The sequence below is a fragment of the Medicago sativa genome, chromosome 7 (assembly GCF_051527215.1).
Source record: "Medicago sativa cultivar Bolivia chromosome 7, Bolivia_mono, whole genome shotgun sequence".
Classification (NCBI taxonomy): domain Eukaryota; kingdom Viridiplantae; phylum Streptophyta; class Magnoliopsida; order Fabales; family Fabaceae; genus Medicago; species Medicago sativa.
In genome coordinates this window covers 87,990,946-88,010,304 of record NC_140755.1, presented here as the reverse complement: position 1 = coordinate 88,010,304, position 19,359 = coordinate 87,990,946, and the positions used below count along the sequence as shown (strand labels likewise).

General features: G+C 32.3%; 1 protein-coding gene across 1 annotated transcript; it reads left to right on the top strand.

The window, feature by feature from the left end:
- Positions 1-7,093: 7,093 nt before the first annotated feature.
- On the top strand, positions 7,094-19,342 carry LOC146909829 (Remorin family protein). Its single transcript, XM_085730710.1, has 3 exons — positions 7,094-7,620; positions 12,660-12,978; positions 18,811-19,342. The coding sequence occupies exons 1-3, from the start codon at positions 7,292-7,294 to the stop codon at positions 19,000-19,002; spliced, it is 840 nt and encodes a 279-aa protein (XP_085586836.1). The 5' UTR covers positions 7,094-7,291; the 3' UTR covers positions 19,003-19,342.
- Positions 19,343-19,359: the final 17 nt, after the last annotated feature.

The following is a 19,359-nucleotide window of genomic DNA, read 5'->3' as shown; positions in this document are numbered from 1 at the left end:
GCCCCTGTAATTTTTTTTTTTTTTAGATTCCACCCTCATAAAATTTTTTTGTTTTGGTTTTGGCCCCTGACCCCTGTGACTCAGCAGAATCTATGAGGTGGCACTGACGTGGCATTTTTTTTTTATTTTTCATTTTTTTTGAATGCCACGTGTGTAAATGAATGTCCACGTGGCATTTCTGATTTTTTTTTAATAAAAAATATTTTTTTAATTAAAAAAATTTTAAAAAAATTTTAAATTTTTTTTAAAAAAAAATCTAAAATTTTTTTAAAAAATTGGAAAAACTAATAAAAATGAAAACAAAAATTTGGAAGATTTTAAAAATAAAAAATAAAATATGGTAAAATTAAAAAAAATGAAAAAATTAATAAATTTCGAAAAATTCATATTTCCAAATTTTTTTCAATACCGGAAAAATGAAAGAAATTCATATTTTTTTTCGGAAAGTACTTGTCATTCAACCGTATAACGGAAAAAATTCATATTTTTTTTTTCGGAAAGTACTTGTCATTCAACCTAAGCTCGGAATACACAAAAATTCCCGGAAAAAATACTAATGAAAATTTTTAAATTTCGAAAAATACACAAAAAACCTAAGCTCGGTTTATAAATACACATATTTTTTCCCTTATTCTTGGTTTATAAATACACAAAAATTCCCAAAAAATTTTTTGGAAATAAATACACTGAAAAAACCTAAGCTCGACATTAAAATTTTAATTAATTAAAATTTTAATTAAGATTTTTCATTAAAATTTCGAAAATTTCATTTTTCCAGAAAATTTTGAAATTTTATTTTTTCAGAATTTTTCATTATTTTTCATTTTATTAGATTATTTTATTTTTTTAATCATTTTTTATTTTTATTAATTTTTGCAGAATTTTTAAACTTTTTTCCGTATTTTTTAATTTTTTTTCATTTTTATTAATTTTTCAATTTTCCTGAATTTTTTAATATTTTTTTTATTAATTTTTCATTTTTCCATAATTTTTTAATATTTTTCCATAATTTTTTTTATTTTTTTAAAAAAAATAATAAAAAATGGCACGTGTACCCCAAAAAAAATATAAAATAAAATTAATTATACTGTCAGCGTGACACGTCATCAAAAAAGGTGACAAAGCATGCCACATCAGCGCCACGTCAAAGATTCTGCTGACTCAAGGGGGTCAGGGGCCAAAACCAAAACAAATTTTTTTTATGAGGGTGGAATCTAAAAAAAAAAAATTACAGGGGCTAAACCCAAAAGTGGCCTATATTACAGGGGCTAAAAGCACTGTTTACATTTTTTTTTATGCATGTGGGTTATTTTAGTTTTTGTGAGAAATCCTAAAGTTGTAACAGTTTTTATATTTGGTTTATTTTTTCCTATATCATTGAGCCGTACGAAAGTTGATTGGTGTGAATTTGTTTTGGTCATATCATTAAGGTCCAGAAAGTTGATGATACATAAATTTGTGCATTTAAGATCGGGTTGATTTGATGATACAAAATTGATCACATAGAAATATGTTAGCTTCTTTCGATATCAGAATGAACAAAGGGAATAAAATTAAATGATGTATTATTGTATTTCTATATAAGACTTTCAATGTCAAGGGATTATGACTACATTAAGGATCTCAAAAATGATTTGGACATTTGGAAAATAGGATTTGGAGTGCTGGATTCTTGGATTGTGACTGATAGTAATGAGAATCAACATATGAAGCTCATTATTTGTGATGCAAAGGTTAGATGAGTTAGTTAAGATTTGTTGTAATTTCTTTTATGATTTATCAATGTTACTTATTTGTGTACATTTTGATTTATTTATATTTTTTGGTTTCTTTCTCGGATTTAGGGTGATCGAGATCATGTAATAACTCGATATAGAGAATTGGAACATTGGAAGGCTTTGATCGAGGCAAACAAGACTTATACTTTGTATAATTGTCATGTGTTTGATAATGACATTGCATTTAATCCCTTTAAGGTTGTTTTTGGTTCTGGTACAAAGGTGCAGAAGGATGACAAGTTAACTAACGTTCTTACTCATGAATTTCGCTTTAAGTCATTTACGGAAATTCAAGATGGAAAATTCAAAACTGACGTTTTATATGGTATAGTTATGTGCTTTAATTTATTTCTGTGTTTTCTCCGATTATAATGTTCTTATAAATGTAACTTTTTATTTTCTTTTTAAGAAATAGTCGGGCTTCTTCATGAGATTGTCAAGACAACGCCAATTGGGACTGGAAAGAAATCGTGTACGAACATTGTGTTGAAAGATAAAAGGTATTATTTTCTAATTTGTCAGCATCAGATGATAGGATTTTGTATAAGTTTGATAATGACCTGAAAGATGTCGTTCCTTATGCAGTGGGAATACAGTTGATGTAACACTATGGGAAAAATACTCTGTAGTTTTATCATTTACCATCCATTTACCTTGAGTTATTTGCTTCCATTTTGTAGTCAATGGCAACCCAAATATATGTAACAATTGGTCAGGTTCGAGGTTGCTCATCAACCTACATCATCCGGTTGTTGAGAAGTTTAAGACTTAGTAAGTTTGCATTATGATTTCACAATACAGTGTTAGAGTATCTTATTATTTCACAATCTGATTTGATTGTTTTTTGATCATGTTTCTTGAATTGTTGTTGTGACCTTAACACTTCTCAAGCTCATAGTCAAAGCTTCAGTCAGAACTTAAGTCAGAGTTCGACTTATTCTCAACGTACTTCGTACAACAATTTTTCCATTATGTCTCAAGTTAGGCCAATTGCTGAATTTATAAACTTAGTCAAGGTCTGTTTTTTTTTTTATGCACAAACATGTTTTGAGTTTTTTTACGCACAAATTAAAAACAAATATTGCATTATTCTTTATTTCAGGTGCATAATTTGTGTTAGAATACATACTCTGCATCACTATTTGAAGAACAACTAAATTCAATCATAACCAGTTTGGATGGTATTATGAGAGTTACACCAAATGTTCGAAGACATCAATGTCAAATGGTGCTAGCTATAGATGCACATGCGGGAGTGATGCTTAATTTCCATTTGTTTCAACAATGTTAATTGGTCAACGGACTACATATAATCCACATGCATGCATTTATCTAGATTTTATAGGAAGATAAATTAGAAGTCATGTTACATCTTCTTTAGCTTAAAATCAGTTATGCTACCTTCATTTTATAAATTATATGTAACTATATTTACATACATCTTATCCATGTTAATATGCATTAGACTAATATTGCAGTTATTTCACTGTTTAGCATTTCCCAAACGAGGTGTCAAGAACAATTCTGAAAGGAAAGCGCAAAACAACAACTCTCATTGATGACCAGACACAAAGAAAGTGTAAGTGTCGCCTCATTACCGCCGAAAGAGCAAGCTATGAAAAATACTTGGGTGAGCAGTGATTCAATTTCTGCAGAGAACATGTGATGGAAGAAGGTGGTAAGCACATCTTTGATCTCGAAAAAGTCACCGAAGGACTTGCACGTTCGAGTTGTTCCAAAGTAGGTCTTTGCTGCTGAACTATTTGAACTTCTACTATTTTGGCGTATCGCTTTGGACTGTAATCGTAAACTATCTTGACTTTGGGATGTCATTTGTTCTTTTCATTTTATCTGATGTAAATATTAGCAAAAATCCCTTTTTGGTTAGTCTATGACACTTGCAGTCTCTTTTATAAACCTAACTATTATGTAACGTTAATCTGCACATTGTTGGTTCCTTCATTGGTTCCAATTAGTATTATATTAATTATAATGTTGTTTTCCTAATCTCCTGAACCAAATAGAACATGCTCTTTTCCTACAACAAATCTTTATAATGCTTTGGTAAATGTTTTAGAAATGTACATATAGCTGAGATTTGTGCAATATGCTTGCTTGATTTTCACGTTTATGAACGGCAACAATTTCTTAGAAAGATGCAGCTATTTCCCTTAATTTGCTCATTTCTCCTTTATAACAAGGATTTTTTTTTAAAATACAGTATTCCGGCGTCCATTTTACATCTATAGTCCTTGAAACATTTTGACAAATATTTCTAATGTTTGTGCAATATTCCTTAATTTGCTCATTTTTACTTTGAAACAATTTTTTTACAAGATACATTATTGAACCCGTGCGAAGCACGGGTTTGTAACTAGTTCTAATAAAAAATAGGAAGATACAATATGTAGTATCTCTAAAGAAATTAGAGCCCTTGTTATGGTAAAACTTTCTAATAAAAAAAGAAAAGGAAGATACAATATACAGTAGCTATAATGAAATTAGATCCCTTATTATGGTAATTGGGTCGAGAATAGACAAATATTATGTATAAAAAAAGACAAATATTACACTACTAAAATTTGTGACAAGGGTTGAAAAATAAGAAATCTACGGACGAGCAATTATTATTGAAAAATGATTAATGAAAACTTATATGTATAAACTAGACTCTGATATCATATTAAAATTCTTGATGAAACTTATAATTGAGAGAAAATGATAGGAAAGTGATGAACAAATATTATTAATGATTTGATCAAGTGTAATTACAATGGATGTAGTAAGACATTACTTATGCATATAAGTTCATCTGAAAAGGAGGAGGAGATAACAGCTAACTTAACTAACTACCAGCAACCTTTAACGAACTAATATCTAATAAAATCAAGAAGTGAAATGAACACCGTATTTCTATATTCGTGCATTACCCAAATCCTTGTGTAACAATTCACATTTTGCATTCGATGTTGCATATGGTGTTAGAGAATTGTGTTCAATTTGCAATGCTCATTATTATGAACACCGTATTGATTTGATGTTTTTTTTGTTGTTGACACAACTATTTTTTTCTGTAATGTTTCCTCCGTCGAAGGTAATCAAATTCAAAACTTGTACTAAATATGAACAACTAACTAATTTATATTTGTAGATGTTGTGCTTGCATGTTATATTTTTTTTTTTTTTTTATCAATAATTATATCACAAAGCGCGGTATGATTCTATTTTTTTCTAACACTATTTACATTACAAAGGTCTAATTTAAAAAATACATCACAGAGGAGTGCAATTTTGTGAATTTAGGAAATTGCTATGTGGTTCACCAAAAAAAAAAAAAAAAAGGAAATTGCTATGTATCATAAGAGTGATTGTCCCGAGAGTTTTTCAAGATAACATGTATTCAATATTTTCTTTAAATCATGCCCTACCATCTCCCTTGATTCGTGGCCAAAAAGAAATTTGATTGGACAATTGATTATCGCTAACCATGGGAACAATATCTCTCCGGAGAAATGAGATTGCTCTAATATTTATATATCTTTCATGATATAAAATAAGATATAATCTATTTTTCTTAATTGCAAAAACAACCTACACTGCATCTATTGATATTAAAATTATAAAATTCAATTAACGTGAGTCAGGGGCAAAAGGAACCGCACACGAGGCCGTATTAGATGATACAGCCAATTATGTCATCAGTTGCATACTTGTACTTGCATGGATGGAAGAAACAATAGCTGATCATGGCACTGAAACCAATTAACTATTGCCACGAGTCAAAGATCTACTTGGATTCAAGTGTTCAACATAACACGTGTAAGTTTATAAATAGTTCATTTTTGGATTTTGGTGGTTCATGATTCAATCAGAATTTCTAGCCGACACAACAGTGCCAATTTATCCTAACACAAGATAAATGTCAGGAAAAGTCCAAAACAATACAAATTTTTATTTTTATATAAAATAAAAAACAATACAATTTTTTGTTTATTTTTGCATTATTTCACCTCTTCTAAACTTATTTACGGATGATAACATTTAGCTTATCAAGTATTTATTAATGTGCTGATTAGTATGCGCTGTGTTTTTTTTTTTTTTGGTGACTTAATAATGTATGGTGAGTATGCAAGCAAGATGTATATGAATGATATTACCAACAAAATAAGGTGAAATGACAGAGACCTACCAATATAAACATAAATGATAATAATTTGAATATTCCATTCATATTGAATGGAACGTGTCACATTAACACATATTTCTTATAATTTTTTAAATAAGTAAAGTTAAATAAATTAACATTCCTTTTTTTTTTGACAAAAAATTAACATTCCTATTAATTATGACAATATAAAAGATAGAGTCTTCACTCAAAAAAAAAAAAGATAGAGTCTGATGGACCCGAGACAATTTAAAAATTAAAGTTTGTCCAACAAAAACTTAAGGAGCATTGGTTGATAAGTTTCTTTTCATAAAAAAAACACATACACTTAGACTTAGAAGTGGAATGACTAAGGTTCAATCTTCACAATACACACAATCAAGCATATGGTTTAAGAGTTTAAGTGTGAATAAACTATGGACTAAGATTAGCTTCATACTTGATTCTAATGGTTGAAGCTATGCGAGTTTCATAATAAACAAGATAACTTGACTTATTGTTAGCAAAGGTGATTCGAGTCGATAAACTTAATACAAGAAAGTGAGTTTAAAATCTATTGACGATTAAGAATTTGATTGATCGACTCAACTTTCTCTTATCATCAAAATTAAATTCACCTGAACTTTTTCTTGAGTAAAAAAATCGACATGCACACAACATCCACTTAAGCAAAAAACAACTTTTGGTTGTTGATTTTGTGTGTGTTTTGTTTAACTTTTGTATTGACAGGAGTGAGTTTATAGTGTCAATTAAGCCCCAAAATAAAAGAAAGTGAATTTCTATGTCTAACTAACATCAAAAGGATAAGATTACACGAAGAATCAAGAACCTAACCATGAAATAATACTAAATTCCTCCAGCAAATCCTTCTCCGAATGATTTTTTCAACAATGATATTTGTATATTTATATCACTCAATACTTATTCAACACTTCATTTTATCTTTCTTTTTCTATCACATTACAAATTTATCACTTCTATCACATCATTCATTTTATCTGCTTCTCTCTCTCGATTTTACATATGGTATGTACACCAATTATTATCCTTATTTTTTTATATATTAAAAATCCTGATATTTTCACATCAATCCTAGTCTGCCTTTACTTTAATTATTGTCATTGTATTAAGCTGTACAATAATAATGTAGACTTTTTTATTTTATTTCTTTAGAGTCTCTTAAGTCTCCTTTTCCATTTCTCTCTGTGGTCCAAACTCTTCTCACCATTTCCATTCACTAACAACCTCATCAAAATACACACACTATCACTATACCATGCTTGAATGAAATTTCCTCACTTTGTTATTTCATAACAAACTTTCCCTCCGTACTATTGAGATTGTACACATGTTGAATAATAATCTAAATACTTCCACCAGCCATATATCAGATGAAAACCAAGAAGATGAACAAATAACAGAAATAAGAGAAATCCATGCTTTAACACCACCTCGACTTCCACCTCCTCCACCACCAACAAACCGTGGCGGCCATAGCCACCGTTCGTCATCTCTATCCATGGCTAGCACAGATAGTGAAAACTTCACAACTATAAGCAGAGAATTCAATGCTCTTGTTCTAGCAGGATCAACTGTTGACCCTAACAACATAAGTCCTCATGAACATGAAACAGCTAACAGTAACAATAACAATAACAATAACAATTTGAGGAGGATATTAGGAAACACAATGAAATGAATAGAAATGATTCTTATTGATGAAATGAGAGCTTACAACATGTTTATATAGTAAAATCTGGGCACATTCTAAGCTACCATGCACTAGCTTTATGTAAGTAAAACCCTAGGGCACAGTTACTTGCGCAGCAAGTAACAGCTCTCTAAGTGATATTATCATCAGATATATCACTATGTAATATCCCCCCACAAGTTGGAGGCTGATAAATGTTGATCAGACCCAACTTGGATAGAAGAACATTAAAAGTCTTGGGAAGCAATGCCTTGGTAAAGAAATCTGCAACTTGGTCTTGAGAAGAAATAGGAAGCAGTTTAAGGATCCCAGCTTGTAACTTTTCTCTTATCAAGTGACAATCAATCTCCAAGTGTTTGGTGCGTTCATGAAATACAGGATTGGAAGCAATGTGAATAGCACTCTGATTGTCACAATAGAGTACAGGTAACTTGGAGCATGAAATGTGTAAATCTCTGAGAAGATATAGGATCCACTGCAGCTCACAAGTTGCTGAAGCTAAAGCCCTATATTCAGCCTCTGAGGAAGATCTGGACACTGTGATTTGTTTCTTAGTTCTCCATGAAATCATGGAGCTGCCCAAGAAGAAGCATTGACCAGATATGGACCTTCTTGTATCAAGGCAACCAGCCCAGTCTGCATCAGTAAACCCTTGCAAAGTGAGAGAAGATTTTCTGGGAAAGAACAAACCCTTGCCTGGACAACCTTTAAGATATTTCAATACTCTTAAGGCTGCATGATGATGAGTTTGTGTAGGTTTAGATAGGAATTGACTCAGTTGCTGGGTGATGAAGGTAATGTCAGGCCTTGTGGTATTAAGGTAAAGAAGCCTCCCTACAAGTCTCCTATATGCAGCAATATCATCAAAAGGAGGACTTGAATCATGATAAAGTTTGATGGAGGGGTCAGAAGGAGTAGAAACTGGTTTGGAACTGACAGTGCCTGAATCATTGAGCAAATCCAAACAATACTTCCTTTGACATAATGAAATACCCAGTTTTGAATGAGCAACCTCAATCCCTAAAAAATATTTCAGCTTCCCTAAGTCTTTGATTTTGAATAAAGAATCCAAAACTGACTTAATATGATCAAATTCACTAAGAGAGTTTCCTGCAAGAATAATATCATCAACATAAACCAGAAGGATGGTGAATGATGATGAAGTTTTCTTGACAAACAAGGAATGATCAGAAGCTGCTTGGGAGTAGTCTTGAGCTAAAAGTGTAGAGGTTAATCTTTCATACCACTTTCTGCTGGCCTGTTTCAGACCATACAATGACTTTTGTAACTTGCACACTTGATTTTGCTTGTCAGTTTTAATACCAGGAGGAATCTGCATGTAAACATCTTCCTGAAGCTCTCCATGAAGAAAAGCATTGTTAACATCAAGTTGATGCACATGCCAACTATGAATAGAAGACAAAGCAATCACAAGTCTGACAGTGGTGAGCTTGGCAACTGGAGAATATGTATCAAAATAATCTAAGCCTTCAACTTGATTATATCCTTTGGCAACCAATCTTGCCTTATATCTCTCAATAGTGCCATCAGCATGGTATTTAACTTTGTAAATCCATCTGCATCCAATTGGTTTGACATTGGGTGGTAAATCCACAAGCTTCCAAGTGCCAGTTTTCTCAAGAGCCTGAAGTTCAACTTGCATAGCATGCTTCCAACAATCATATTTACTTGCTTCAGCATATGTGGTAGGCTCAGGATGAGAATGCAAAGACATAACAAAGGAAGAATGATTAGTAGAGAGTTTATGATGTGAAAGATAATGAGAAAGAGGATATGTAGATGCATGAACATTATTGCAGATGTAATCATTAAGGTAAGAAGGTGTAGTGGTGTTTCTGGTGGAATGTCTATGAATGACAGGTGGTGCAATATCTGTAACAATGGGAGGTTGTGAGGAAGGGATGGAAGGATCAAGAGGAGAGACAATATCATCAATGATAGGAGGTTGAGTAGTTGAAGGAGTATGTTCAATAATATCTGAAGGTGGAGAATGAGAGAAATACTCCCAATCAGGAGAAGTAGATGATGAAGAATGAGGGTAGGGTAAATAATTTTCATGAAAACTGACATGTCTAGACACAAAAAGCTCTCTTGATTGAAGATCATAGAGAACAAAACCCTTATATCCAGACTTGTATCCCAAGAAAAGAGACTTCCTGGCTCTAGGTTGGAGTTTGGTTCTGTGAGAATGCAAGGTTGAAGCATAACACAAGCAACCAAAAACTTTGAAAAGGGCAATGTCAGGAAGTTTATTGTAAAGAAGAAAATAGGGAGATTGGTTTTGAAGTAAAGGTGTAGGTACTCTATTTATGAGAAAGACAGCATGAAGAATGGCATAAGACCAATATGAAGGAGGAAGTTTTGACTGATAAAGCAAAGCTCTACCAACATTCAGTATGTGTTGGTGCTTTCTTTCAACTCTCCCATTTTGTTGGGGAGTTTCAACACAAGACATTTGGTGAACTATACCATGTGAAGCATAAAAGGAAGGTAACATGAATTCAGGGCCATTATCAGTTCTTAGGAACTTAGGTGTAGTGTGAAAATGATTTTGAATCATGGTAATGAAATTCTTAACATGGGATGACACTTCAGCTTTGGTTTTTAGAAGTATGACCCAGAGAAATCTGCTGTGATCATCTAAGATAGTAAGAAAATATCTATGACCATGAACTGAAGTAATTGAGAGAGGACCCCAAATGTCTAAATGGAGAAGTTCAAAATTAGCATCAGCATAAGAAGAACTAGAAGTAAAGGGCAAATGTTTGTGCTTGGCAAAGTGACAAAGATCACAAGCATCTTTATTATTATTAAGAGTAATAGCAGGATACAAATTTGACATTACATGAAGTCTCTGATGAGACAAATGACCAAGTCTAAAATGCCAAAGGGCATGATTAGGTACATGATGAGTAGCTTTATTACAAGGAGGATTTAAAACTGCATTACAAGAAGATTGAGACAAATTAAGAGACTCAAAATTAGAAGTTTTGCATGATGGATAAAATTTGTATAGTCCATCTATCTGCTCAGCCAAACCAATCATCTTCAAAGATTGTTGGTCCTGTATAAGACATTTTTCAAGGGAAAAGTGAAAGAAACATGTTAAAGATTCACAACATTTAGCAACAGATATAAGATTGAGAGTGAAATGGGGTGAATAAAGAACATGACTCAAATGAAACTTTGAATTAAAAGATATGTTACCAGCAAAATGAGCTAACACAGAGTTACCATTGGGTAAAGAGACATAAACAGGTTTGATTCTATAGAATGAACTAAAAAATGCAATGTCACAACAAATATGTTCATTAGCACCAGAATCAACAAGCCAAAAAGAAGGTTTGCTTGTTAAAGAAGAAACAGAAGCAGAGATACCTGCTGAAGGATCAGGAGTGGAAATGCTGGCAGATGCAATGTGGTTTGATGTGGCTGGAGGAGAAGAAGATGCTGAAACAACCAAATTTGATTGTTGTAACATGGATACAAGTTGAGCTAATTGTTCTTGAGAAAAACTAGCAGAAGAAGAGCTTGCAGATGCACCCAAACCAGAAGAAGACATTGCACCAGTTTCAGAGTCTTCTTGAGAAACAGCATTCACTCTTGGTGAAGATTTGTTGTTGACATTAGGGTAACCATGTTTCAGATAGCAAAAATCCACAGTATGATTTGTACGATTACAGAAAGTACAAAGTCTAGAAGGTTTATTGGATAGAAAACCTTTACCACGTCCTTGAGGCTTTCTATTGGAGTTGTCAACAGCATTGATTTGTATTGAAGTGTCTTCAGTTACACTCAAAGAAGTAAGAGCAGCATGATTACTCTCTTCCTGAACAACTAAAGAGTAGACTTTGTTCAATGAAGGAAGAGGATCAAGGAGAAGAATTTGAGTTCTCACAATGGAGAAATGATCATTCAACCCTGTAAGAAACTGCATGATCTGGTCCTCATTTCTGTGAACCTTAGCAACTCTAGATGCAGCACAACGACAAGGATGAATACATGAACAATTAGGAATAGGTCTATGTGAAGACAATTCTTCCCACAACGTCTTCATTTCAGTAAAATAATCCAAAACAGATTTTGATCCTTGTTTCAAGTTGTTGATATTAGAGCGCAAATTTGCAATGCGAATACGATCAATTTTAGAGAACCTTTCCTTTAGATCAAGCCAAACCTCAATTGCAGAATTGCAAAAAACGATAGTTTGAGCAATTGATTCAGAAACAGAGTTGATAAGCCATGATTGCACCAAATGATTGCACCGTTCCCATGCTGCACGATTCAAATCATCTTCGTCAGGCATAGGGATGGATCCATTGATGAATCCAAGCTTGTTCTTTGTGCCCAAAGAACGTTCAACAGTGCGACTCCAAGCAATATAGTTAGAACCATTGAGTTTTGGAGTAATAGCAAGAGAATTAGGACCTTCACTAGGATGAACAAAGTACACTGATTCAGTATCAGGTGAATTGTTCCGTGGCGCCATGGATGAAGCTCAAAATTCAGAAGAACAGAGTAGAACAAGATCTGAAATTGATGTTGAAGAAATTCAACAAAAATCAAATGTGATTGAAGAAATTCAATCAAACCGAGAAAAAACGAGATCAAGAAAGAAGAATCAAGGTGTGAAATCAAGAATATTCACACACAAACAACGAGAAATTGATCTAAGAAAGAAGATCAATGAAGAACAGAGCACAGCGGAAAAACGGTTACAAAACCGTTATGGATCGTAACAAACTCTTTCTCTTGTGAAAGAGCTCTTGATACCATATTAGGAAACACAATGAAATGAATAGAAATGATTCTTATTGATGAAATGAGAGCTTACAACATGTTTATATAGTAAAATCTGGGCACATTCTAAGCTACCATGCACTAGCTTTATGTAAGTAAAACCCTAGGGCACAGTTACTTGCGCAGCAAGTAACAGCTCTCTAAGTGATATTATCATCAGATATATCACTATGTAATAGAGGATTAGAGAAGAGGATCATATGATGGAAGAAACAAACCCTTTGGCGATTGTGGTAGATAACAACCCTTTTGATCCTGTTCCGTCTCCTACTAGCAGAAGAACTACGGCTGGTGGAAGTACTCGTTCAAGTGGTCAAGGTGGTAGTGAAGAACATGTGTCGGTGGATAGAGTGAAGAAGGAAGAAGTTGATGCAAAGATATCAGCTTGGCAGAATGCTAAAGTTGCTAAAATTAACAACAGGTTCAAGAGAGATGATGCTGTCATCAATGGATGGGAGAGTGAACAGGTTCAGAAAGCTACTTCATGGATGAAGAAAGTTGAGGTAAGTGTTTTTTCTTCTTCTTTCTCACGGTGTTATTTGTGTTGTAAATTTTGAATATATTTCAAAAGTTTTATAACATATTAATAGACATTTTTTTCATTTTATTTTACTTATGATTAATACTAATATTTGACTTGGTCTAATTCTTTAGGCCACATCATTTTGACTTGACTAAGTCTAAACATTTATTCTCTCTTTTAAAACGGTAATTTAAGCACATGATTTTTATTTTGTAACCAAAACAAAATAAAGAAGGCAGTTATATTTTGAGGATGTGCGGCTATTATTTTTGAGAAGTAGGTGGCTACTTTGTCTATCTATCTAATTGTCAATCTTCCACACATACAGAGATGTTATGTTACGTTCCTTTTAGTTTCAATACATCAGTACCACCGTTTTTCTTTCGTATAAAAACTCAAGCACAACCTCTACAAAAATCAGTCTCTCTTCTATCAGTCTAATATACAATCTTGGGTAACATCACTCCTGTGTTTATCAGATTCAAGCTGTTCTGTCGCCTCTGATGTGATTTATATCAGGGAAGAACATGTTGTATCCTGGGAGGATATGCGCTTATGAGGCGGATAAATCCTTAAGGACAGTGACTTTGTCACGCCTCATGTTATATAATGGATTACTGTTTGGCAGGTTATCTCCTTCCATGGTTTTGTGTTTGTTTACTTCGATTCTATCGACTGCAAATCATCGCAATTTCAAGAACATATAAGTTTCCTTGAAATCTCCCTTGATTATTCTTTTTAATATTTAATTGACACTTTTATTTATATGATGCTTATTTTTTATAGAGATAATTTATTCCTAATTTTTACAACAATCTTAAGGATTTATTGTATTTGATATCATAAAACTAAACCCTAATTATATATATTTTTTTGTTAGGGATTTGGGTATTGTTATGTCTAAGGAATGGACTGTCAATTATGAGAAATGAAAGCGAAAAATTGTGGATGACGAAGCTGATTCAACAAAGAGAGAGTTTTGATGTCACTCTTGTTAAGAAGTACGACAACGATTGTTGCTTGTTGCGATGATCATCAATGGACTATGGTATTGGTCCTTAAATTAACTATTCCTTCAAACAGGTTCCTTTTCTTCATATTCTTTGTTTTTTTAAGTGCTCTGATGCTATTCTTTTTACGTGCTCTGATATTGCTAACATGGTTGCAATCCTAAAATTCATGTTTTTATCGAGAATAGCACTCTTTGAAAAGTATTTTCTAGGGGGTTTTTGGATAATGATATTATTATTGAGATTAATAAAATTTTCTATTACTTTTACGTTCAGATTTTCTTATTTGTTATTTGGTATTAAATTCTCTCCACTATGATAATCTAGTATGTTGTTTGAGCTGTTATGTTAGCCTGATTAATCAGTTAGAACTGAAGTTTGTCATGTGCTATATGTTTATGTTACTATTTGTATTTTTTAAACATATTTGTGGAATTGATTTTAAGAATGAAATCCATTTTCTCTATGATGTAAATCAATTCATCTATCTATGTATGCATGCCAAAATAAAATTTGGAGTCAATCACATGCTAATTTGGAGTCTATTGTTAGTACTTACCGATGGTTATATCTAGTTAATGATTGTAGTTTATTGTTATTTGAGAAAGTGTATAATTTTTTTTTCGATAGAAAGATAGTGGATAATTAGTAAATGTATTATTTGCTGTGGATATGTGTAGCATTTTTTTTTTTGAGGGATGTATATGTGTAGCATTGAAAATTTAATTGGTGATCAATGATTATGTTATTTTGGTTGCTTTAAGTCTCGTGATGTGATTATTGAGTATACTCTTGTATAATTATTCTGAAAATGATACCTACAAAACCTATTAATATTGCCACAGTTTTTTATGATGCAAATTAATTTTGTTGTAGTATTGTTTGTCATAGTCAACAATTTCTAGTTATCATATTGATATATGGTGTGGTCATATATTATGGTATATTTGTGTAAAGCTGTCTCATTTAATATAATATAGTTCATGTTAATTCTTTACAAATTGACTTTGATCTGGTATTTGCAATATATGTTTTTATTGAGATCACTCCCTTGACATGTGTATGTATGAGTTTAGTATTTTGAAAACTTTATCTTATACAATTGAATTGACAGGAGACATTTTATTAAGAAAATTATGAAAAATATATTGTGGGTCATCCATTGTATTAGAGTAAGACAATGATGTTTAATGAAGTTTGTTTATGAGAAAATATATATTTATGGGATTTATTTTTCAATTATGGAACTGTTGTCACTTGAAAATTATTCAAGTAGACCTGTAAAATAAATCTATACATAGAGTTATATTTACTCAATGTGGGGGTTTGTCGCTTAGACTTTATCTAAGTAGACCTGATGAAGTATATTTTGGAAATTAGTTTGATAATATATGAGATATTGTTCACTGAATGAATAGACCTTTGTATTAAAATAATACAAGGATGTCAAATTGATATGAATCCAATGAGAATAAATCTATAAGTAGATTTATCTTGTTGATGAATAAGATGTCGTTTAGTAGCCACTAAGCCAACTTGTGAAATTTTAGTGTGTAATCCAAGTTTATTATTATAGACTTGATGAAATAAGAGGTAATTGACTTAGAGACGTCTTAGTCAATATTTGTGAATTTAGCGGATCCGTATATAAAACCCCTTGGGAAGAAATTTAGGGAAATGAGACTTTGCCACTCGAAAACGACAAGTAATGGGAACCCAACCTTTGTGATTGGAGATCCCATGAAGAAGGTTCAATGGGTAAAAACAAGTTACTTGTTAGTTCTGTTAGCACTAAAATAACGTTGTCTCTTTCCTATAGTGTATGATAATGGATGAGATGTGCTAAATAATATAAAATTGATGGATAAGTTGTAAAGACTTTTAATGATTACCATAAGCCCTTATGGGTGGTGTATGGTTGTAGCATACGCTAGATGGAATCACCTATATGAGTGTCAAGTGGGGCCGCTTGCATGAGACCGTGGCGGGTCTCTAGAGCACTCATGAATACCAGGCATGCGCACGGCCTATTAGCGCACAACCGCGTAACAGCAAGAATTGTGGGGGTGTAATGTGATTGTGAGACCTCTTGCATACAACAAGTGTCTTGGGTTCCATAGCTTGCTAAACCAATTCACTGTGTGTTAAGTCTCATTAGTCTAGGACGGGTTCCATAGCTTGCTACACCGTTCCGATGCATTACATCTACGATGTTTACCCAGGAAAACTCTTTTTAACCTTTTGTTATAACTTTTGAAATATGTGGGGGATTGTTGTAAATTTTGAATATATTTCAAAAGTTTTATAACATATTAATAGACATTTTTTTCATTTTATTTTACTTATGATTAATACTAATATTTGACTTGGTCTAATTCTTTAGGCCACATCATTTTGACTTGACTAAGTCTAAACATTTATTCTCTCTTTTAAAACGGTAATTTAAGCACATGATTTTTATTTTGTAACCAAAACAAAATAAAGAAGGCAGTTATATTTTGAGGATGTGCGGCTATTATTTTTGAGAAGTAGGTGGCTACTTTGTCTATCTATCTAATTGTCAATCTTCCACACATACAGAGATGTTATGTTACGTTCCTTTTAGTTTCAATACATCAGTACCACCGTTTTTCTTTCGTATAAAAACTCAAGCACAACCTCTACAAAAATCAGTCTCTCTTCTATCAGTCTAATATACAATCTTGGGTAACATCACTCCTGTGTTTATCAGATTCAAGCTGTTCTGTCGCCTCTGATGTGATTTATATCAGGGAAGAACATGTTGTATCCTGGGAGGATATGCGCTTATGAGGCGGATAAATCCTTAAGGACAGTGACTTTGTCACGCCTCATGTTATATAATGGATTACTGTTTGGCAGGTTATCTCCTTCCATGGTTTTGTGTTTGTTTACTTCGATTCTATCGACTGCAAATCATCGCAATTTCAAGAACATATAAGTTTCCTTGAAATCTCCCTTGATTATTCTTTTTAATATTTAATTGACACTTTTATTTATATGATGCTTATTTTTTATAGAGATAATTTATTCCTAATTTTTACAACAATTTGCATGTAGGTTTTTTTTTTAACCGTTGTTATGTGTTTCATGCTGTGGTAATAATTAGTAGGTTCATTAAGCAAGATTTATTATTTGCTACCAACTTCGAACCAATCAATACTTGACAAAGGATGAATGTGAAAATTAAAGATAAAGAATTACTATTAAGATTGCCTAGCTTGAGTTACTATGGTAATGATTGTTTCATTATTAATTTATTATTCTCGAATGGATTTATATCATAAATATATTAATACTAAGATAAAAGGTGAAGAATTATTTTCTAATGGTTGTTGAGGAACCTAACTGGGGTGTAGGGGCCGGGAAACTAGCTAGTAAGTAGTAATAGTATACAAATAAGTCTTGTTTCCTTCATTATTCAATGAAATAATAGAGTCAGCAGTACCCTTTATAACTCTGTTGTATTTGCATGCATTGCTATTTGCTAGAGCTTGATAACATAAAACCAAAGGTTTAACGTCTAAATCATCACAGATTGAAAGAAAATGATGTTAAGCCAACACGGGAAACATAGCCAATTAGCCATTACAAACTACAATGAAATTTTCAAGAGACACCCTAATTAGAATTTAACTTTTAAAGGGAATTGTGTAGGAGAGGTTTGGGGGTTCAATACCTCATTACTAGCATTTTTTTTCATGTCACATATGTTTATACACAAGTGAGATTAAAAGCTGTTTTTCTAATCACTAAAATTTGATATTATTTTTTTAGACAAATTTTAGTTTGTTAGGGGATGAAAAAATGTCTCTCATTCTCTAACACGCTGCAGGGACGGACCCACTGTATGATGTGTGTGGCTATAGCTACACCAGAAGATTACCCAATTTTTTTTCTTCATATAATAGACTTAAACCATTGATTGTATATAATATATGTTGTAAGTATTTCATGTTTCCTTACTCGGCCTAGCGGTTGATTGTACTCTAACAATCTGCGCGTCCTGGTAACTAACACATCTATAAAATGGACACGCCTAAGCCATTTTTTTTTAAAAAATTTTAGCCACATCAACATCAAAAGTCTGAGTCTGCCCCTCAACACTAACATATGTCATGTATGTTAGTTTTTAATTTGTCTTTAAAAAACATTTTTTTCATCCCCTAATGTTTGTCTAAAAAAAAGTAATATCAAGTTTTGGTGTTGAGGAAAACAATTTTTATGACACATTTTTTTTTTTTAATAATTTTTTTTAGACACATGTATAACCATATATAAGTATATAACAAAACATGGATATGTTAGATTATTAACGGTTGATTTTCTCATCTACTGTTGAAATTACTTGTTTTTTTATGCTATAAAGTGAATTGTTCACTTTAGATAAGTTAAATCCACAATCATTTATTTATTTCACTTATATAAAGTAGAGATAGATCCTCTTTTGCATTGCATTGGAAATTTGAAGCTAAAAGCCAATAACCTCATTACGTGGTGGTGGTTTTGTGACAACAGACTCCTATAGCTTTGGCCTGCATTATTGTCTAATTATTGAATATTAAAGTCTCTTTTCCAATGACAGCAAAAAGGGGTCCAAACATGTTTCTCACCATCTAGCATTTTGTTTAACAACTTAACCTCTACGTTAAATACTCAAATTCAACTTACTTTACGTGACCATTGTAGTAAAACAAAGCATTGACTAACAACTCGGGTTCTGTACATTAAGTTATTACAATTCTTGCTCATAACAAACCCAAAAAAAATCACATGTCATGCAGAGAAAGCTTGAAGAGAAAAGAGCAAGAGCCTTGGAGAAGACGCAAAACAAAATAGCGAAAGCTCGAAGAAAAGCCGAAGAGAGGAAAGCATCAGCAGAGGCAAAAAGAGGAACTAAAGTGGCCAGAGTTCTTGAGATTGCTAATCTTATGAGAGCAGTTGGAAGACCTCCTGCCAAAAAATCTTTCTTCTAAGTTAGTTTTCATATTTTAATATTGAAAACTTTTTTAGGCACAAAAAAAAGGATAACAAATTTTCCTTTTTAATTAGTTAAAGAGTGCAAGATGGATTGCAGTGAGAAGTATATAAAAATAGCATGATAAGGTGATATGTATCAATCATATCATATCATATACTTAATGAAAACCAATTGGAGTGTTTATAAGTGATAATAGATTAGTGTTTGAATGTGGTGAGTGTACTAAGTGGTGTGGTGACATGCTTAATTATTTGATCATTGTGGTTGTTACACACTTTGGTGTTTTGTGTACATTACTTTAATTAATATTTCTTGGAAAGCATTTGTCTCCGTCACTTGCAAAGTTGCAACA